The sequence below is a fragment of the Olea europaea genome, chromosome 5 (genome assembly GCF_002742605.1).
Source record: "Olea europaea var. sylvestris chromosome 5, O_europaea_v1, whole genome shotgun sequence".
Lineage (NCBI taxonomy): Eukaryota > Viridiplantae > Streptophyta > Magnoliopsida > Lamiales > Oleaceae > Olea > Olea europaea.
Window position 1 is genome coordinate 10,583,929 of NC_036241.1, and position 16,249 is coordinate 10,600,177.

The 16,249-nt window shown below is 36.2% G+C and overlaps 1 protein-coding gene across 2 annotated transcripts in view; it reads left to right on the forward strand.

Annotated features, from left to right (window-relative positions):
* Positions 1–16,249, forward strand: part of LOC111394608 (phosphatidylinositol 4-kinase alpha 1) — a 28,509-nt gene that overhangs the window by 2,105 nt on the left and 10,155 nt on the right. The window contains exons 4-22 of one of the 2 annotated variants that reach the window (XM_023020511.1): positions 1,137–1,307; positions 1,468–1,626; positions 1,727–1,854; positions 1,938–2,244; positions 4,056–4,224; positions 4,367–4,584; positions 5,124–5,282; positions 5,361–5,543; positions 7,277–7,807; positions 7,897–8,256; positions 9,049–9,263; positions 9,992–10,175; positions 10,339–10,475; positions 10,566–10,716; positions 11,902–12,168; positions 12,572–12,649; positions 12,774–12,821; positions 13,377–13,558; positions 13,674–13,869. In XM_023020511.1, the coding sequence (XP_022876279.1) occupies positions 1,137–1,307; positions 1,468–1,626; positions 1,727–1,854; positions 1,938–2,244; positions 4,056–4,224; positions 4,367–4,584; positions 5,124–5,282; positions 5,361–5,543; positions 7,277–7,807; positions 7,897–8,256; positions 9,049–9,263; positions 9,992–10,175; positions 10,339–10,475; positions 10,566–10,716; positions 11,902–12,168; positions 12,572–12,649; positions 12,774–12,821; positions 13,377–13,558; positions 13,674–13,869 (3,843 nt within the window). The remainder of the gene's footprint in view (positions 1–1,136; positions 1,308–1,467; positions 1,627–1,726; positions 1,855–1,937; positions 2,245–4,055; positions 4,225–4,366; positions 4,585–5,123; positions 5,283–5,360; positions 5,544–7,276; positions 7,808–7,896; positions 8,257–9,048; positions 9,264–9,991; positions 10,176–10,338; positions 10,476–10,565; positions 10,717–11,901; positions 12,169–12,571; positions 12,650–12,773; positions 12,822–13,376; positions 13,559–13,673; positions 13,870–16,249) is intronic. The other variant, XM_023020512.1, reaches the window with a different exon arrangement.

Sequence of the window (16,249 nt, forward strand, 5' to 3'; positions counted from 1 at the left end):
TTACCATCTCAGTGTATTATTTGTTGTTACTATTTACTTATAAACAACAGACTAAGTGCTTCTGTCTTTTGTGATTAAGTCTAACAATAGTTACTAATTCTTTGAATTCGTGAAATCACGTTGCTCTTTATGCCATCCTCGACTGTTGGTTGAAATGTTGGTTTCACTACCTAGAGGTCTTGCAAGTTAGCCTGCAGAAAGAAAGGCATTATCGTTGATATGAGTTTTCTGGTTTACAATATCTCAAGGACTGATCTGCAAGAATATTGGCTAGATGTCCTTTTGAAACAAAAGAAAGGTTCTTATCAAAGCTTAAGCTGATTGTTGGTGATACATGTGAATTTTGGTCAACTTGCGTTTGCATAAGCTCATGTTGAATATCGATATGGAAAAACTTAAAAAACTATGGTGGGGATTAAGAATCTGTTGGAGTTGGAATAACTGATAAGTTGTGGTCTAGATATTTGAATTATGTAAATTTAAATATGGTAGGCTGAAACTGAATTATAATGTGTGATTTGTGGTATACTAGAAAACAAGCAGTTAGAAAAAAAAAATGAAGACTTAGAGATTTGCTTGCTTAAATATGGTTTATTATGAAAGAAACATTTTTTAAAACGGTTACCATGTGTAAATGAGATTACTTTAGGATCTAATGTTGGAGTAACTTAGATAGAAACTATTCTTGTTATATATTGCAAATGGCCAAGGGCATTAGCAATTTAGAGGAAAAGTTATGGATGTAAACTGACAATTGGAACAGAAGGAAACACGTCTTTTAGGTCATTAAGACACAATATGTTCAATTAATTGATTGTGTTTCCAATATAATAGCTATTTATGATCGTTTGCAGATGATATGAATCTTGATATTATCATTCCCTTTATTTTAGCAAGTAGCTTAAACAGTTGATGAGATTGAGTAAAATGTTGATAACTATGTATAGTTTTAGTTGTTGCTGAGGGTATAATAGTTTAAAGCATGAGATTTTCTGCTTTTATCCAATTTCTTCTGGCCTGTTTAAGTCTCAGTTTGGGAGGTCTAAATGCCCATTTATTTTTCTGCTTCTGTTCTATTATTTTTATGGCTAATATTGTATAATCTTTTGTATTCTTGTATACCTGTATGATTTCAGGATGGAAAAGAGAAGCAGGCAGTGCCAGCTCTGCAGCTGAATGTTATACGCTTGCTAGCTGAGTTAACAGTTGCTGTTAACAAGCCTGAACTGGTTGACTTGATATTGCCCTTATTTATTGAAAGTTTAGAAGAGGGTGATGCTTCAACTCCTGGCTTATTGAGAATTCGAGTATGAACCTATCCCTTGAATGTCTAATATAATTGAATTTTTCTTCTTTTAAGCTTCTTTAATAGGTCGTTTATTAGGGAATCTATTCTATCATTCATTTACTACTGCTCAAATTGAATCTCGCATGGTTTCTCAGCCTTCTTTTGTTGAGTTTCTGCAGCTTCTCGATGCTGTTTCTCGCATGGCAAGTTTAGGTTTCGAGAAGTCCTACCGTGAAGCTATTGTTCTCATTATTCGGAGCTACTTGGGTAAACTCTCCATTGTTGGCTCTGCTGAGAGTAGAACCCAGGCACCTGAAGCCACAACGGAACGTGTTGAGGTACATTTGGATTTTGAATTGTTGATAATGATCATGAAGTTTGGGACAATAATTTTTTTTTTTAATTGTATTGATACTAACTGGTTCAATTACATTCTAGACTTTACCTGCAGGCTTTTTGTTGATTGCCAGAGGCATTACGACTACTAAATTGCGTTCAGAATATCGTCATCGTTTGCTGTCACTGTGTTCAGATGTAGGCTTGGCTGCTGAGTCGAAAAGTGGAAGGTAGAGTTGTGTAAAATTGTTTGGTTGTAATCTTGTTGGATTAAATTTTTCGGCAAAATTCCTATTGACATAAACATTATCAGGAGTGGAGCAGATTTCCTTGGGCCTCTACTCCCTGCGGTGGCAGAAATATGTTCTGATTTTGATCCTAGTGTAGGTGTAGAACCTTCGCTCCTAAAGCTATTTCGGAATTTGTGGTTCTACATTGCTCTTTTTGGGTTAGCACCTCCAATACAGAAAATACCAACTGGGACAAAGTCAGTTTCCACGTCACTTAATAGCGTGGGTAGCATGGGTGCTATTGCACTACAAGCAGTTGGTGGACCATATATGTGGAACGAACAGTGGTTATCTGCTGTTCAACGCACCTCTCAAGGGACCCCACCTCTTGTAAGCTGAGTTGAAAAAAGTCTTTATAAATCTATTGCATACCTGCTGTGATCACAGAAACTTTTAGGGTTCGGATTTGACTTTAAGCTTGTTTGTAGTTTGCTCTCTCTCTCTCTCTCTCTCACACACACACACACACACACACACGAACAAATATGTACTCATTTCAATGCTTCAATTATTTTCTATGGGCATTCTTGTATCTGTTCCAGATCTGATTGTGTGATCTTGATCATGGGCGCTAAACTATTTGCATACAAACCAAGATATGTCGATGTTTCTTCATGTTTGTATGTTCACCTATGCTCATGTATAGATATTTTTGCGCCTTTGTGTATTTCATTGTTTTAAATATTTATTGAATTTCATGATCATCGAGCTCTAAACGTGATTTGTCATGAATATTTGTTCTTACTGCTCTTTGTTAGAGTGTTATTAACAATTTGCTGAGTATATTTGCGAAATGCCTGGCTCTCATGATGGTATTTGCAGCATTTTATCCTCGTCACAAAAAGGAATTGCTATCCCTTACTTTAACATTTAATTAGTGTTTCTGGTTATGTGTCTGCAAATTTGATATAGTACATTCAATGGGCCAGTCTAGTTGTCCTTGAAGATTAGGCTCAACTTGACCTAATATTGACTCCAACCAAAAATATTACAAGAAACGAGCAACATGGGATGCCATCTGTATTATTTGTCTTTTTTTTTTTTTTCTTTTTTTTGATAATTAAACAAATATTTTATTAATCACGGATAATACACAGGAAGTGTGTTATTAATTTATACAAGAAAGAAACGACATAAAGTTGGACAACCCGTCTATATGAATAGTAGCCATCTATATTATATGTCTTTAAGACCTTGTTGTTGAATATTTTGAGTCAATATAATAATCTGTTGCTGTTACTTAATGTATCATACTAATGTTCTTTTTCTCAGGGGTTTTAAAAAGGGGCAAATGATTTTCAGCCCTTGTTTGATCCCCATTATTTCCAAAATACATTTTTCTCTCATTTCAACAACACATTCTTCAATAAAACAATATTACATGCAAACCCGAAACTTTTGTTTATTTTTTAACTACATATTCTCCATCAATCTACCATTCCTAAATGCATTCTTAGCCTTTTAATGGGGTTCACACAGGTTCTTAATATCTAATACTTTTCTGGATTTAAGGATTTGGTATGGAACAAAAATAGAGGAGTTGAAACAATGGTCAAAGTCCTGTGCATTTGTCCATTGCATGTCATCAGAAATTAAATAGTTACATGTTCTTGTGGACATATTGAGGTATTGCTTTTGTTTCCAGTTCAGCTTGTGGCAGCTTATCTTGCTTGTGAACTCCCTTATTATGTATTCAATTTTCTCATGTCCATCATGTTAGAGAATGTAATTCATCATAGTACAAGATTTGGCTCAAGTTGAAGATGTATTTCACAACCGAGTACCGAACTTGTATTTTATAGATTTGTGCTATTGCCTTAAAGGTTTTGCTCATGTTACTGGTACCATAATTTAATCACCTTCGAATTGAAGATATTGCTTCAGGTTACGACATTGAGGAAGAATGTATTACAGATTTTCCCAGAGTAAAAAGGAATTTTTCTCTGAAACTACTGTGAAACTGTCATCCATCTAGGTTTATGATAGTATGTGGAAGATTCTTTATTTTTGATGTTTACGTTGCTTAATCTGTATGATTACCATTCATGATTTCTGACTATGATTGTTCAAGACAATAAGTACTATTTTGTGTTTCATTAAATATGACTTTGTGGCTCTCAGAACATTTTGTATTGGTTCAGGTGGTTAGCTCTGTGAAATGGCTTGAAGATGAGTTAGAACTTAATGCTCTTCATAACCCAGGTAGCCGCCGGGGAAGTGGAAATGAAAAAGCTGCTGTAAGTCAAAGAACTGCTCTTTCTGCTGCTCTAGGAGGGCGAGTGGAGGTTTCAGCAATGAGCTCAATTTCAGGTTAAGTTTGATTTCTCAGTAAATCAGAATAAGAATCTGTGATTAGGCGAATGAAGTGCAAAGTTTTATACATTTTCACTTTTTTTGGGAAGCCTGGCAGGACCTTTTGAGTTGTCAATTATCTGTGTCGTGTCTTCTGCAGGTGTCAAAGCAAATTATCTCTTAGCTGTTGCGTTCCTGGAGATAATACGATTTAGCAGCAATGGTGGCATTCTCAATGGTGGTCCTAGTTCTACCGTGTCTCGAAGTGCCTTCAGCTGTGTCTTTGAATACTTGAAAAGCCCCAATCTAATGCCGGCTGTCTCCCAGTGCTTGACTGCTATTGTCCATCAGGCTTTTGAAGCAGCAATTGTGTGGCTGGTATTCTTCTTCTTGTAACTTTTATCATTCAGCATTTGGTTAAGCTTTCTTGTCAATCATTTTTATTTTCATGACCCTTCACTTCGTAACTTGTTGATATATAATTTCATGAACATGCGTATGTAATGAGATTTGTTGGTATCACTGATCTCTTATTTGTTTCAATTGTTGAAAGAATCTTGTGATCTTGTAGCCCAATTGTTTGTTAGCTTTCCAAATCAACTTATGGAGAAAAGTAAAAAGAAGAATACTGGACAATAATGTTATTGTGTGGGAATAATTTCTTGAATGCATTTATGTGGTGGGGTTTTGTGGGTCTGTGCTGAAAATTCGCGAGATGTTTTGATTTTGTTGTCTTTCTGGTGGTTTCCTTCTTTATAATAAATTAGCTTGTGAAAGAAATGGAAGTACATAAATCAACCGAATAACCAAACTATGTAGTTTTTATAGGAAACTGCTCTTTGATGGAGACACAATCCCATATTTTCATTCTAGATTTATTTCTGACAAATGATGTAGGTCCTTGTAACTTGGTACAGGAAGCTCGAGCAACTGAGACTGGACAAGAAGCCGAGATTAGAGAATCTACTCTCTCTGTTCATACTTGTTTTCTCATAAAAAATTTGTCTTCAAGAGATGAACATATACGGGATATCTCACTTAATTTATTAACTCGACTAAGAGATAGGTTTCCTCAGGTAAAAGTGCATTGCTTGCTCTCTGGATTTTTGTTGCTGCACTTGCTAAAATAACTAACCATGGCTCCTATCATGCAGATATTGTGGAATCCTTCTTGTCTGGATGCTTTGCTACTTTCAGTGCATAGTGATCCACCGACAGCTCTTGTGAATGATCCTGCTTATGTTGCTAGTGTTCGCTCTTTATACCAGAGGATTGTTCGGGAATGGATCATTGTTTCACTGTCGCATGCGCCGTGCACTAGTCAGGGTCTTCTTCAGGTTATTTTTATTTCCTTATTTGGAAGTCATCCTATGCCATTCAATTGCTTCTTTCAGTTGCAAATTTCATTTGCCTTGTTGTAGCTCATAATTTTATTCCTCGAGGAAATTTGCTTTTCTTAATCTTTTCTATCAGTTTTCTTTATCTGCTTTATTATATTAAGAATGGAAATGGGTTTTCTCAGTCCCTGATAATGCATATGCCGTTTGATGTTTTCCTGTGGGATAATACATGGATTCCTCTTGTAATGGACATATCTTTGAGACAGCCGAGATTTATCTTTTGGGCAAATGTTGTACGACAAACTACATGGATTCCTCTTGTAATAGACATATCTTTGAGACAGCCGAGATTCATCTTTTGGGCAAATATTGTACGACAAACTACTTGGATTCCTCTTGTAATGGACATATCTTTGAGACAGCCGAGATTTATCTTTTGGGTAAACATTGTACGACAAATTAACCCTTATGCACATAAATTTTTGGTCAGCTACATAAATCCCTTTAATTTTATAATAAATACCCGAACGGTAAATTTTTGCACAACATGATGCTCTATAGTAATTTCAATACTATTCAATCTTACTTGTAGTAAGGCACATGAACTTAATACCAAAAGAAAGGGCACTGAGAAGTCCTAAATTAAAGTTTTGCCAATACGGAAAGACGAGTAAAGATTGCTATTTTAAGGATATTAAATTCCCCACCTTACGAGATTTGTGACAAAAGGAAAGGTTCGATGGACCTACTTGACGGCTTTGTTACTCTTTTTAGTCTGTTATAAGCTGGAGGGAATTAAAGTATCTGCAGAAAGCTGAAAATTTGTAGTGCACTAGCGCTGGCGAATTAGTGCATGTCTTGTTTTCTTTTTTCCTTTTTCTTTTTTTTTTTCATAAGGTTAAACGAAAGTTGTTGCTAATGCTTGTAGCTTGCCTGTAGTCAGTAGAATCTTCAATCTCTCCATTAGTCTTATGTATCGGCTCCACAACAGTCTCCCTCCATTCATCCAACATTGTTCACTCTGGAAAATCCAGAAGTCAAATTTCAAATATATGAATTTCTTTTTCCAACTTAAAATCTTCCCTTGCTTCTTCAACATCAAACATGCAATTTTTCAAAAGATGGCAATTTAGTAATTACAAACAGAATGCAGAAAATTTAGTGGGGCCAGCCCTGAATTCCAGTTAATGAAAAAATACATATGGTTCATCATCAAACATACATGCTGTGCATTAGTTACAAGTATATGAACTATATACTAATTTCTGCATGAATTGTCCCATCAACTTAATGTGATCAGTTCTGGTTTCACTATCAAAATGGTTCAATAACGATTCACCCTTTCTTTCTTTTGGATTGATTTTTTGGATAGAATTTGTAGGGGTTTCTTGGTATACCTTTAGTTTACAGCATTTGCTGTCTATTCTCTGAAATTTTGAATTTTGTTGACAAAGTTGTTTGTGATCCCCAAGCACAAACAATTTGACATGATTATTTTACTGTGGTTGAATTGTCACCAGCTGATCTGCCTTTTTTGTTCAGTATATCCAAGTAAGGTGACAAGATGCTTATTCACCAATAGACTTCATACCATTTTCTGAAACCCCGATCTCCAACTCAGATACAATGCTTTATTACCCTATCCTCGATCTCCAACTCAGACACAATGCTTTATTACCCTATCTTCTTTTCAAATCCCTGTTCCTAACACCAAAACTTTTTATATTCAGGAAAGGCTCTGCAAAGCTGATACATGGCAAAGAACACAGCCTACAGCTGATGTGGTATCTCTTTTATCGGAAATAAGGATTGGTACAGGTAAAAATGATTGTTGGACCGGTACAAAAACTGCAAATATTCCTGCTGTAATGGCTGCAGCTGCTGCAGCGTCTGGAGGAAACTTGAAATTATCTGATGCCTTCAATTTGGAGGTGCTCGGTACTGGTATGGTTAGTGCAACAGTAAAATGTAACCATGCTGGAGAAATTGCCGGCATGAGAAGGTTATACGAGAGCATTGGTGGCCTTGATAAGCCTCCATCGGTTGGTTCTGGTCTTAATCCTGACCTTCCAGAGTTAGGTTCGGGAGCATTACTGCAACATCCACAATCAAAAAATGAATCATTCAATGAGATGTTACTTTCGAGGTTTGTGAGTCTGCTCCAGAAGTTCGTCAACAATGCGGAGAAAGGTTGTGAAGTGGACAAATCATCATTTCGTGAAACTTGTTCTCAAGCAACTGCATTGCTTCTTTCAAATATGGTAAATGACTTCTCTTACTTCCACTTTCAGTATAATAAAATAAATTTCAATCGTTAGTTTGTTGAACATGATGAAAATATTCTTCTCAGGGTTCAGATTCAGAATCAAAAGTTGAGGGCTTTTCACAACTCCTACGTCTCCTTTGCTGGTGTCCAGCTTACATAACCACACCGGATGCAATGGAGACTGGTGTTTACATCTGGACATGGTTAGTTTCAGCTGCGCCTCAATGGGGTTCGCTAGTCCTTGCTGAACTTGTTGACGCATGGTTGTGGACAATTGATACCAAGAGGGGTCTTTTTGCATCTGATGTGATGTATTATGGACCTGCTGCAAAGTTAAGGCCTCACCTTGCTCCTGGTGAGCCTGAGCGGCTGCCCGAGAAGGATCCTGTTGAACAGATAATGGCTCACAGACTGTGGCTTGGTTTTTTTATAGATCGGTTTGAGGTGAGACAGGACAGAATAAGGATGTATGCCTTATTTTGCTCTCTTTTTGTAACAAATTTTACTCTGGTCCTGAACTGTATGCCGATGCTATAATATGAAACTTAACGTTCAAGCAGAGTTGTAGAACTGGGAGGGGCCATCTAGGGCTGGCACGTAGGTGCCCTTGCAGGCCTTTTATTATTATTATTATTATTTCTTATTTTTTTTCGTTTTATCTTTTTAGAATGACCAAAAAATTTAAAATTTCTGGGTCCGTTTACCTTTTTTGGACAGGATGGCCTGGTCCACTTTTCACTTCTATCCTCTATGTACACATAATATTTGTCCAGAGTGTGATTTATATTATTTACTACAAGTTCGTTCCTTAGCTAATTCTCCTAGTCTTTGTTTTCCTTTTATCTAATGACCCTGCATGAAATTTCGTAGTAGACCTATCAAAAAAAAAAAAAAAAGAAGAAGAAATTTCGTAGTAAAATTTGCCTAACAGGTTATATTGTTTTTGCTACCTTGGATTTATTAAAAATGAACGCTGAACTTGGATTCATTGATGATGTAATATCTTGAGAATTATTAATTTAGGCTTTAGGTATATGTTATAATTATCAATTACCATGTCGACTTTTTTCCTTTCAATGTTGAATGAATTATTGTATGAAATATTCAGAGCAGATCAATGTATGCATTCTTGTTTTATCTTGGCTTTCTCTATTTCATAATTTTCTGTTGATACTTAATATAAATTTTACTTAAATTATGAAGTGTTTCTTTTCGTGAAAATTTTCCTCTTTTCAGGTAGTTCGGCATAACAGTGTTGAGCAGCTATTGTTAATTGGTCGGATGCTACAAGGGACAACAAAACTGCCCTGGAATTTTTCACGCCATCCGGCTGTCACTGGAACCTTTTTCACTCTCATGCTTTTTGGCCTAAAATTTTGCTCTTGCCAGTCACAGGGGAATCTGCACAACTTCAGAACAGGGCTACAGTTGCTGGAAGATAGGATTTATAGGTAGACCTTAAAAACTGTTCGATATTAACTCGTTAATGCTCATATTCCATGCTTTTTTTTGCTACCAAAATGCTTTTTTGCTCTATATTCTTATGAACAATTATCTTTCGATGTACTATCATGTATTTGAGGGAACTGATGATTATGCTCATATCACATGGATATTTGAGTGAAATTCCTGTACAGTTAAAGTAAGCGTTATTCTTTTATCTTCGTGTATATATTGAATATAATTTTTAGTAACTATGAAGCAGAAAATAACTAAAGGATGACTCATAACAATCACTCTATTTTTTTTTTGTTGTTAATGGGCCATTAGCAATTTCCTTTTTATTGATCTGCATTGAAAGGTGTAGTACCAAGTTTCTTGTTTATGTAGGTGGCATTAAACTCTGGAAATGATGGCACATTATTTAGGTGATAACTGACAGTATTTTCTTAACATGTTTCATTGCCCTAAAATGGGTGCATCTTAGTGTCAGTATACCTGCAGTTCTCTAGTTTTGTCTTATACATAACTTTGTGTATGTCCACAGTTATCATCGAGGTTCTTAATTTGACTTTTAAGATCCTACTTCTTTAACTCTTTAGTCTCTTTCATATTTATTCTCTCTTCCCTACTTACTGTTGCATTGAGATAAGACATTTACTCTTATAGGTTTTCCATCAAATGTTGAAGTTCCTGCAAGTTCTGAAAAAAACTTGATTATATTTCTTTGCAAGTACAGGGCCTCATTAGGGTGGTTTGCTCATGAACCTGAATGGTATGATTTGAATAACAACAATTTTGCTCAGAGTGAAGTTCAATCACTTTCTGTGTTTGTCCATCATCTTTTAAGTGAGCGGTTGGACACTTCCCATCATGATTCCAAAGGACGTGGGCTCGAAAATGGTGGCTCTTTTAATGGTGTGGTGAGATTAATTCACTTGAACCATCAAAATTTTCAGCTCTTATTATCCAGAAACTTTTTGCTGCCAGAAGAATGACATTAAATTCCCTTGAATCACATTTTGGTGTACACAATATGCTGTTTGTGAAGATATTGGACACAAACTTTTTTATTCCCTTTTGCAGAAGGATCAATGTCACCCTGTCTGGGGTCAGATGGAGAACTACACTGTTGGACGAGAGAAGCGACAGCTGTTGCTTCTGATGCTATGCCAGCATGAGGCTGATAGGCTTGATGTTTGGGCACAACCTATTGGTCCTAAGTAATTCTAAATTGATGTTTGAATTCTTTTAATGAATCTGATAACACTGTTGGAGTTCTTAATCGTCCTGTGTAATTACGAAATTTTCAGGGAAAGTACTTCTCGTCTCAAAATCAGCTCTGAGAAGTGGATTGATTATGCAAGGATTGCCTTCTCTGTTGATCCTCGAATTGCTCTATCTTTAGCAGCTAGATTTCCAACAAATTCTACTCTGAAGTCTGAACTCACTCAGCTGGTTCAAGTATGTTGATAGAATTTGCTACAGTTAGAAAAACAAATATTTGGCTCCCCTTAGCTCAAGGTTGTGTTTGTTTACGTAAAGTTTTGTCAATCTGAAAAATGTAAGAGTAGAATATTTAACATATTGATTAGATGGTTGTAATCCTTCTTATTAATATGGTCAGTTTGAAAAACTCTTCTGCAATTCACTTACTTTTCTTGTAAGTATGAATCTTCTATAGATGTGAATATTTGTTATTTAAGCCCTTGTTTGATTTTGGTATTTTTAGAAGCACTTTTCCCCACTCATTTTCAACCACACATTCTCCATATGAAATTTTTGTATGTGTGGACCCATAACTTTTTGCCTACTTTTTAACTACACGTTCTCTGAAAACATCATTTTTCATAAAATTACTTCAAAATAAAAAAATGGCTAAATGACAGACTTGCATACTGTGCTAACATATGTATCTGGTCGTTGTGATGCTATTTCTTTATATTGTTTTAAAAAGATGAAATGACTAATCATTATACTTCTAGAAGGAACGTATTAAGATGTCATCATCTCATGGAAATCTAGAATTTATGTTTTTACTTTTTATATAATTTTCTAGTGTGGTCTATCCAGTTCGCTTATCAGTTATTTAGTTATGAAGAAAAGCTACTTTTGATAGAAAATAAGAACTTCACTGACTATTCCCTTTTAAATGAAACAGTTAAAATAATAGTCGTGTTCATAGATTAATGCTTCCTAGTCATGGATTTTGGAGATTTGTCATGAAATTAATGCACACCTCTTGTGATACTGTTCATCAACTTAATTGTTATATATTAGATTTTATTTCTGGTAATAATTATTGGTTCTCCAGACCTGTTTAAATTTAGCTGCATATAAATTCTTGAAGTTATATCTTAAATTCATGTTCTTAATTTAATTTATTTTTGACATTGGGTACATGTTATATATAAGATTTTTTTTGTTCTGTTGAAGTTTCAATATTTAAATGTTTGTGTGCGCATGTTTTAATTGTCTTGTTTATGCGGTCACGTGCTTCTAACATACTGGACACAGAAGCAATAGTTTGTAGCTTGTAATTTAGATAAAATCCATCATGATATTTATGCTCTATAATAAACCTTCCTTGTTTGATTTATTCACACTGGAAGACTAACTTTGCTTCATGCTTTTGTTTTCATGTCACAGTCACATATATTGGAGATCCGCGACATTCCTGAAGCTTTGCCATATTTTGTTACCCCAAAGGCGGTTGATGAAAATTCTTCACTTCTGCAGCAATTGCCACACTGGGCAGCTTGTTCAATCACTCAGGCTCTGGAGTTCCTCACTCCGTCTTATAAAGGTCATCCTCGAGTCATGGCTTATGTTCTCAGGGTGTTGGAATCTTATCCCCCTGAGCGTGTGACGTTCTTCATGCCTCAGCTTGTGCAGGCTCTAAGATATGATGATGAAGTAGGTTCTTGACTCGATGGAACTGCTATTTAAATATCATTTTTTTCACAATATAATCAAACAAGCTGTAGAGGTTTATCCCAGTATAAATGATAGTTTTATTATCACTAGATAAGCTTGGACATGAAATATATTCTTGTACAGTTGACGCCATTGTTACTGCAAGAAATACATTTCTCAACAAATCAGAACTTCAGAGAACGAATTACTGGTTCATGCCCATAAAAGAAAGAGAAAATGATTAATTGGAAGTAACATCTAATTTTATCTTCTGCATTTTGTTGTTTCTCCTTTTGATCCACCCCTTACTTAAGCGACAACAGCCATATGTTCTGCTTTCTGTATTTGCATTTAATATCAAAACAAACTCTTTTTTAACAATTTGGTAAATTCTAATTTTCAGAGTTTAGTTGAGGGATACCTGCTCAGAGCTACACAAAGGAGCGATATTTTTGCCCATATTTTGATATGGCATTTACAGGTGAAAAGTTGGCAGTTCTTTTATTAACCAATAAATTGGTAATCGAGTTAGTAATATTGTCTCTTGGACAATGTAAGCATGCTCTAGCCTAGGTTTGACACGCATTATGTGAAATAAATCGCAGGGTGAGACTTATGTTCCAGAGCCAGGGAAAGATGCAGACTACGCAAAGGTATTTGTTCATCTATTAACTAATTGTATGGAAGAGGGTTTCATATTCTCTAGTTATGTGGGTTGTATTTTAGCTGATTTGTTCACGGGTCGCACCAGTTTCGCCTAAATATCTACAGAATTCTTGTAAAAATGAAATTCCAGTATATTGGTTGCTTCCTATTATTCAAATACGCAGTAATAATTTTGCTTATATGTTTTAGCTGCTATTTCATTGATCCATGGAAAGTGATGTGTATGAATGTCGCGTTTGACTGAACGCAGGACAACATAAACCCAAGCATGCAAATTTATTAATGCAACAGTAGTCCTGAATCCCCCCCCCCCCCTCCCCCCGGGGGGTTTTTTTGAGCATTTGCATGCTCATATTTATGAAGGGATATTTTAACATTTTCAAGTATGTCATTAAACTGTTAAGTTTAATCCACGCCGTAAATGTATATACCGTGTATTTTGTTTAACCTCTGTTTGATTTTGATGAAATGTTTTTACTATAACAAAGTTATTTGTTTTGCACATTGGCTCACATAAGTAGTGTTGGTGCATTTTATTTTAGTTTTTGCAGGATAGATCATTCCAAGATTTATTGCCAGTTGTTAGGCAACGTATAATTGATGGTTTTAATCCTAAAGCCCTTGATTTGTTTGAAAGAGAATTTGATTTCTTCGACAAGGTCACATCAATATCTGGTGTTCTCTTTCCACTTCCAAAGGAGGAAAGGCGAGCAGGCATAAGGAGGTGTTTCTTTTTCTTAATAATATGCCGCTATTTACTTTTCATTTGCGTACGTTCAAAAGCCGAAATTTTAGTCAAATTGGGAACCAAATTTACAATTCTTCTTATGTTGAAATAGGGAGTTGGAGAAAATTCAAATGCAAGGAGACGATCTCTATCTGCCTACTGCTCCTAATAAACTTGTAAGAGGTATTCAGGTCGACAGTGGAATTCCTTTACAATCAGCGGCTAAAGTTCCTATAATGATCACGTTTAATGTGGTGGATCGAGGCGGAGATGGCAGTGATGTAAAGCCCCAAGCCTGCATTTTCAAGGTATTTTGAGTATTATTTTTTCGTTGATACTTAGTTCTTTACTGTAGCGCTAAATAGATTTTTTGGTACAAAAATGATGATGGATTCAAGCAATATGGAAATCGAGTGCGAGCAGATATAATGTGAAAAATAAAATTATAGCTATACACAACCTAATTATTTTTCTTATTATAGTTTTCTAATTGCTTGTATTGTTCTACACTTGTCGAAGGAAAACTAATACATGCGTTATGCCCACATGAACTCAGTAAATTTATATTTTTCTGGGATTTGGTCGAAAGCGTACATGTTGGATGCTGGGATTTGGTCGAAAGTGTACTTGTTGAAAACTATAACATGCGTTATACACAACCTCATATAATTTATGGGTTTGAACAATTTTTCTTGAGCAGAAATGTTCAGGTTTTATGTTATTCGAGGAAAAAAAATCATACAGTTGGATTTATTGTTTCAGAATGAAAGTTCACACATAATTTGTTATGTTCGTGTACTATCATATGTGCACGTATGAGGAATTGTAACTTGTAATATACAGTCTTGGTTAACCAATTTAGTTTTATATGCATGCAAGACCTACTGTGTGAGCCCTTTGCATACTTTAACAATTGATGTAAAACTACAGAGAGTAGAAGCAACACATGGAAATTAATGACTGGAAGTCAACTGAAATGCTATTTTGGTTAGTTTTATATGCAAGGAAAACCCACTATGTGAGCCATTTGCATACTTTAACAATTGATGTAAAACTACAGAGAGTAGAAGCAACACATGGAAATTAATGACTGGAAGTCAACTGAAATGCTATTTTGGTTAGTTTTATATGCAAGGAAAACCCACTATGTGAGCCATTTGCATACTTTAACAATTGATGTAAAACCACGGAGTGTAGAAGAAACACGTTGAACGATTTTTTTTTTTTTTGATAGGTAATCAAATAATTTTATTACTTAAAAGAGAATACAGGGGGGGTGTACAATCACTTTAAGCCATTAAGGAAAAACATGAAATTAGACAACCCATCTACAGGATTTCCAGCCACAGCATTAAACCAAGAATACAAGGTAAAGTAAAATGTTTCTCTTATCTGCTCTCTTGTCTTTGTTTGGTCTTCGAAGCAACGGTTGTTCCTTTCTCTCCACACGCACCAAACAATGCAGCCCGAGATAAGGTGTCATGCTAGTTTGCTATCCTTATCCCGAAGTTTTCTACGCCATGCCCGTATCACGTCCTCTATACAACAAGGCATCTCCCAATCCATAGATTGTGAACTGAGTATACTGTTCCAAATCCAACGTACACCATCACAATGAATGAACAAATGATCGATCGTCTCCCCATCCTTCTTGCACATATAACACCACTCGGTTGCATAAAAGCCTTTACGACGAAGATTATCCACCGTTGAGACCTGTCCCCTCACAACTGTCCACAATAGGAATGTCACCCGAGGAGGCAATTTACACTGCCATACCAACTTCCAGGGGAATGAATTATTCACACATCCCATGAGGGAACCAAAGTACGAGCGAACCGAAAAAATGCCATCCTGTGCTGTCCTCCACCCGATGCAATCCCTCTCTCCAACCCGAATTTGGGCCTCATGTAAAATGGTCATAAACAACGAATAATCTTCCAATTCCCAATCCTGAAGATCCCTCCCAAAAGTAATATTCCAGCTATAGCTCCCATTATGAATGTCTAAGAGATCACTCACCATAGCAGTGGACACTGAGGCAATGCGATGCAAAGAAGGGAATCTCTCCTTCAGCGGTTGATCTCCGCACCAACAATCATCCCAAAATTTAATCTCATTACCATTTCCAACCACAAACTTCAGTTTGTCCAAAAAAACACTCCATCCCCGTCGGATATACCTCCACAAGCTCACCCCATGAGAACAACGATCCTCAAATGTACACTACCCCCCATCGGTCACACCATACTTCGCCCCAATTATTTCTCTCCAGAAGTTGTCCCTCTCCACTCCAAATCGCCACAACCACTTGCCTAATAAGGCTTTATTGAACAACACAAGGCTCCTCACCCCAAGACCCCTCATCCTCATCGGCAAACAAACAACTCCCCAATTGACCAAATGGAGTCTCCTCTCCTCTCCCAACCCTGCCCACAGAAATTCTCTTTGAAGCCTCTCTAATCTCTTTGCCACTGCAATCGGAATGGAGAACAATGACAAAAAATAAGTAGGGAGATTGGAGAGAGTGGATTTAATGAGAATAAGTCTACTTCCCTTAGAAAGGTACATACGCTTCCACCCCGTTAACCTTCTCTCCATTCTTTTCACAATACCATTCCAGATATGGGTACTTTTAAATCGTGCCCCTAACGGGAGTCCTAGATATGACATCGGCAACTGCGCAAC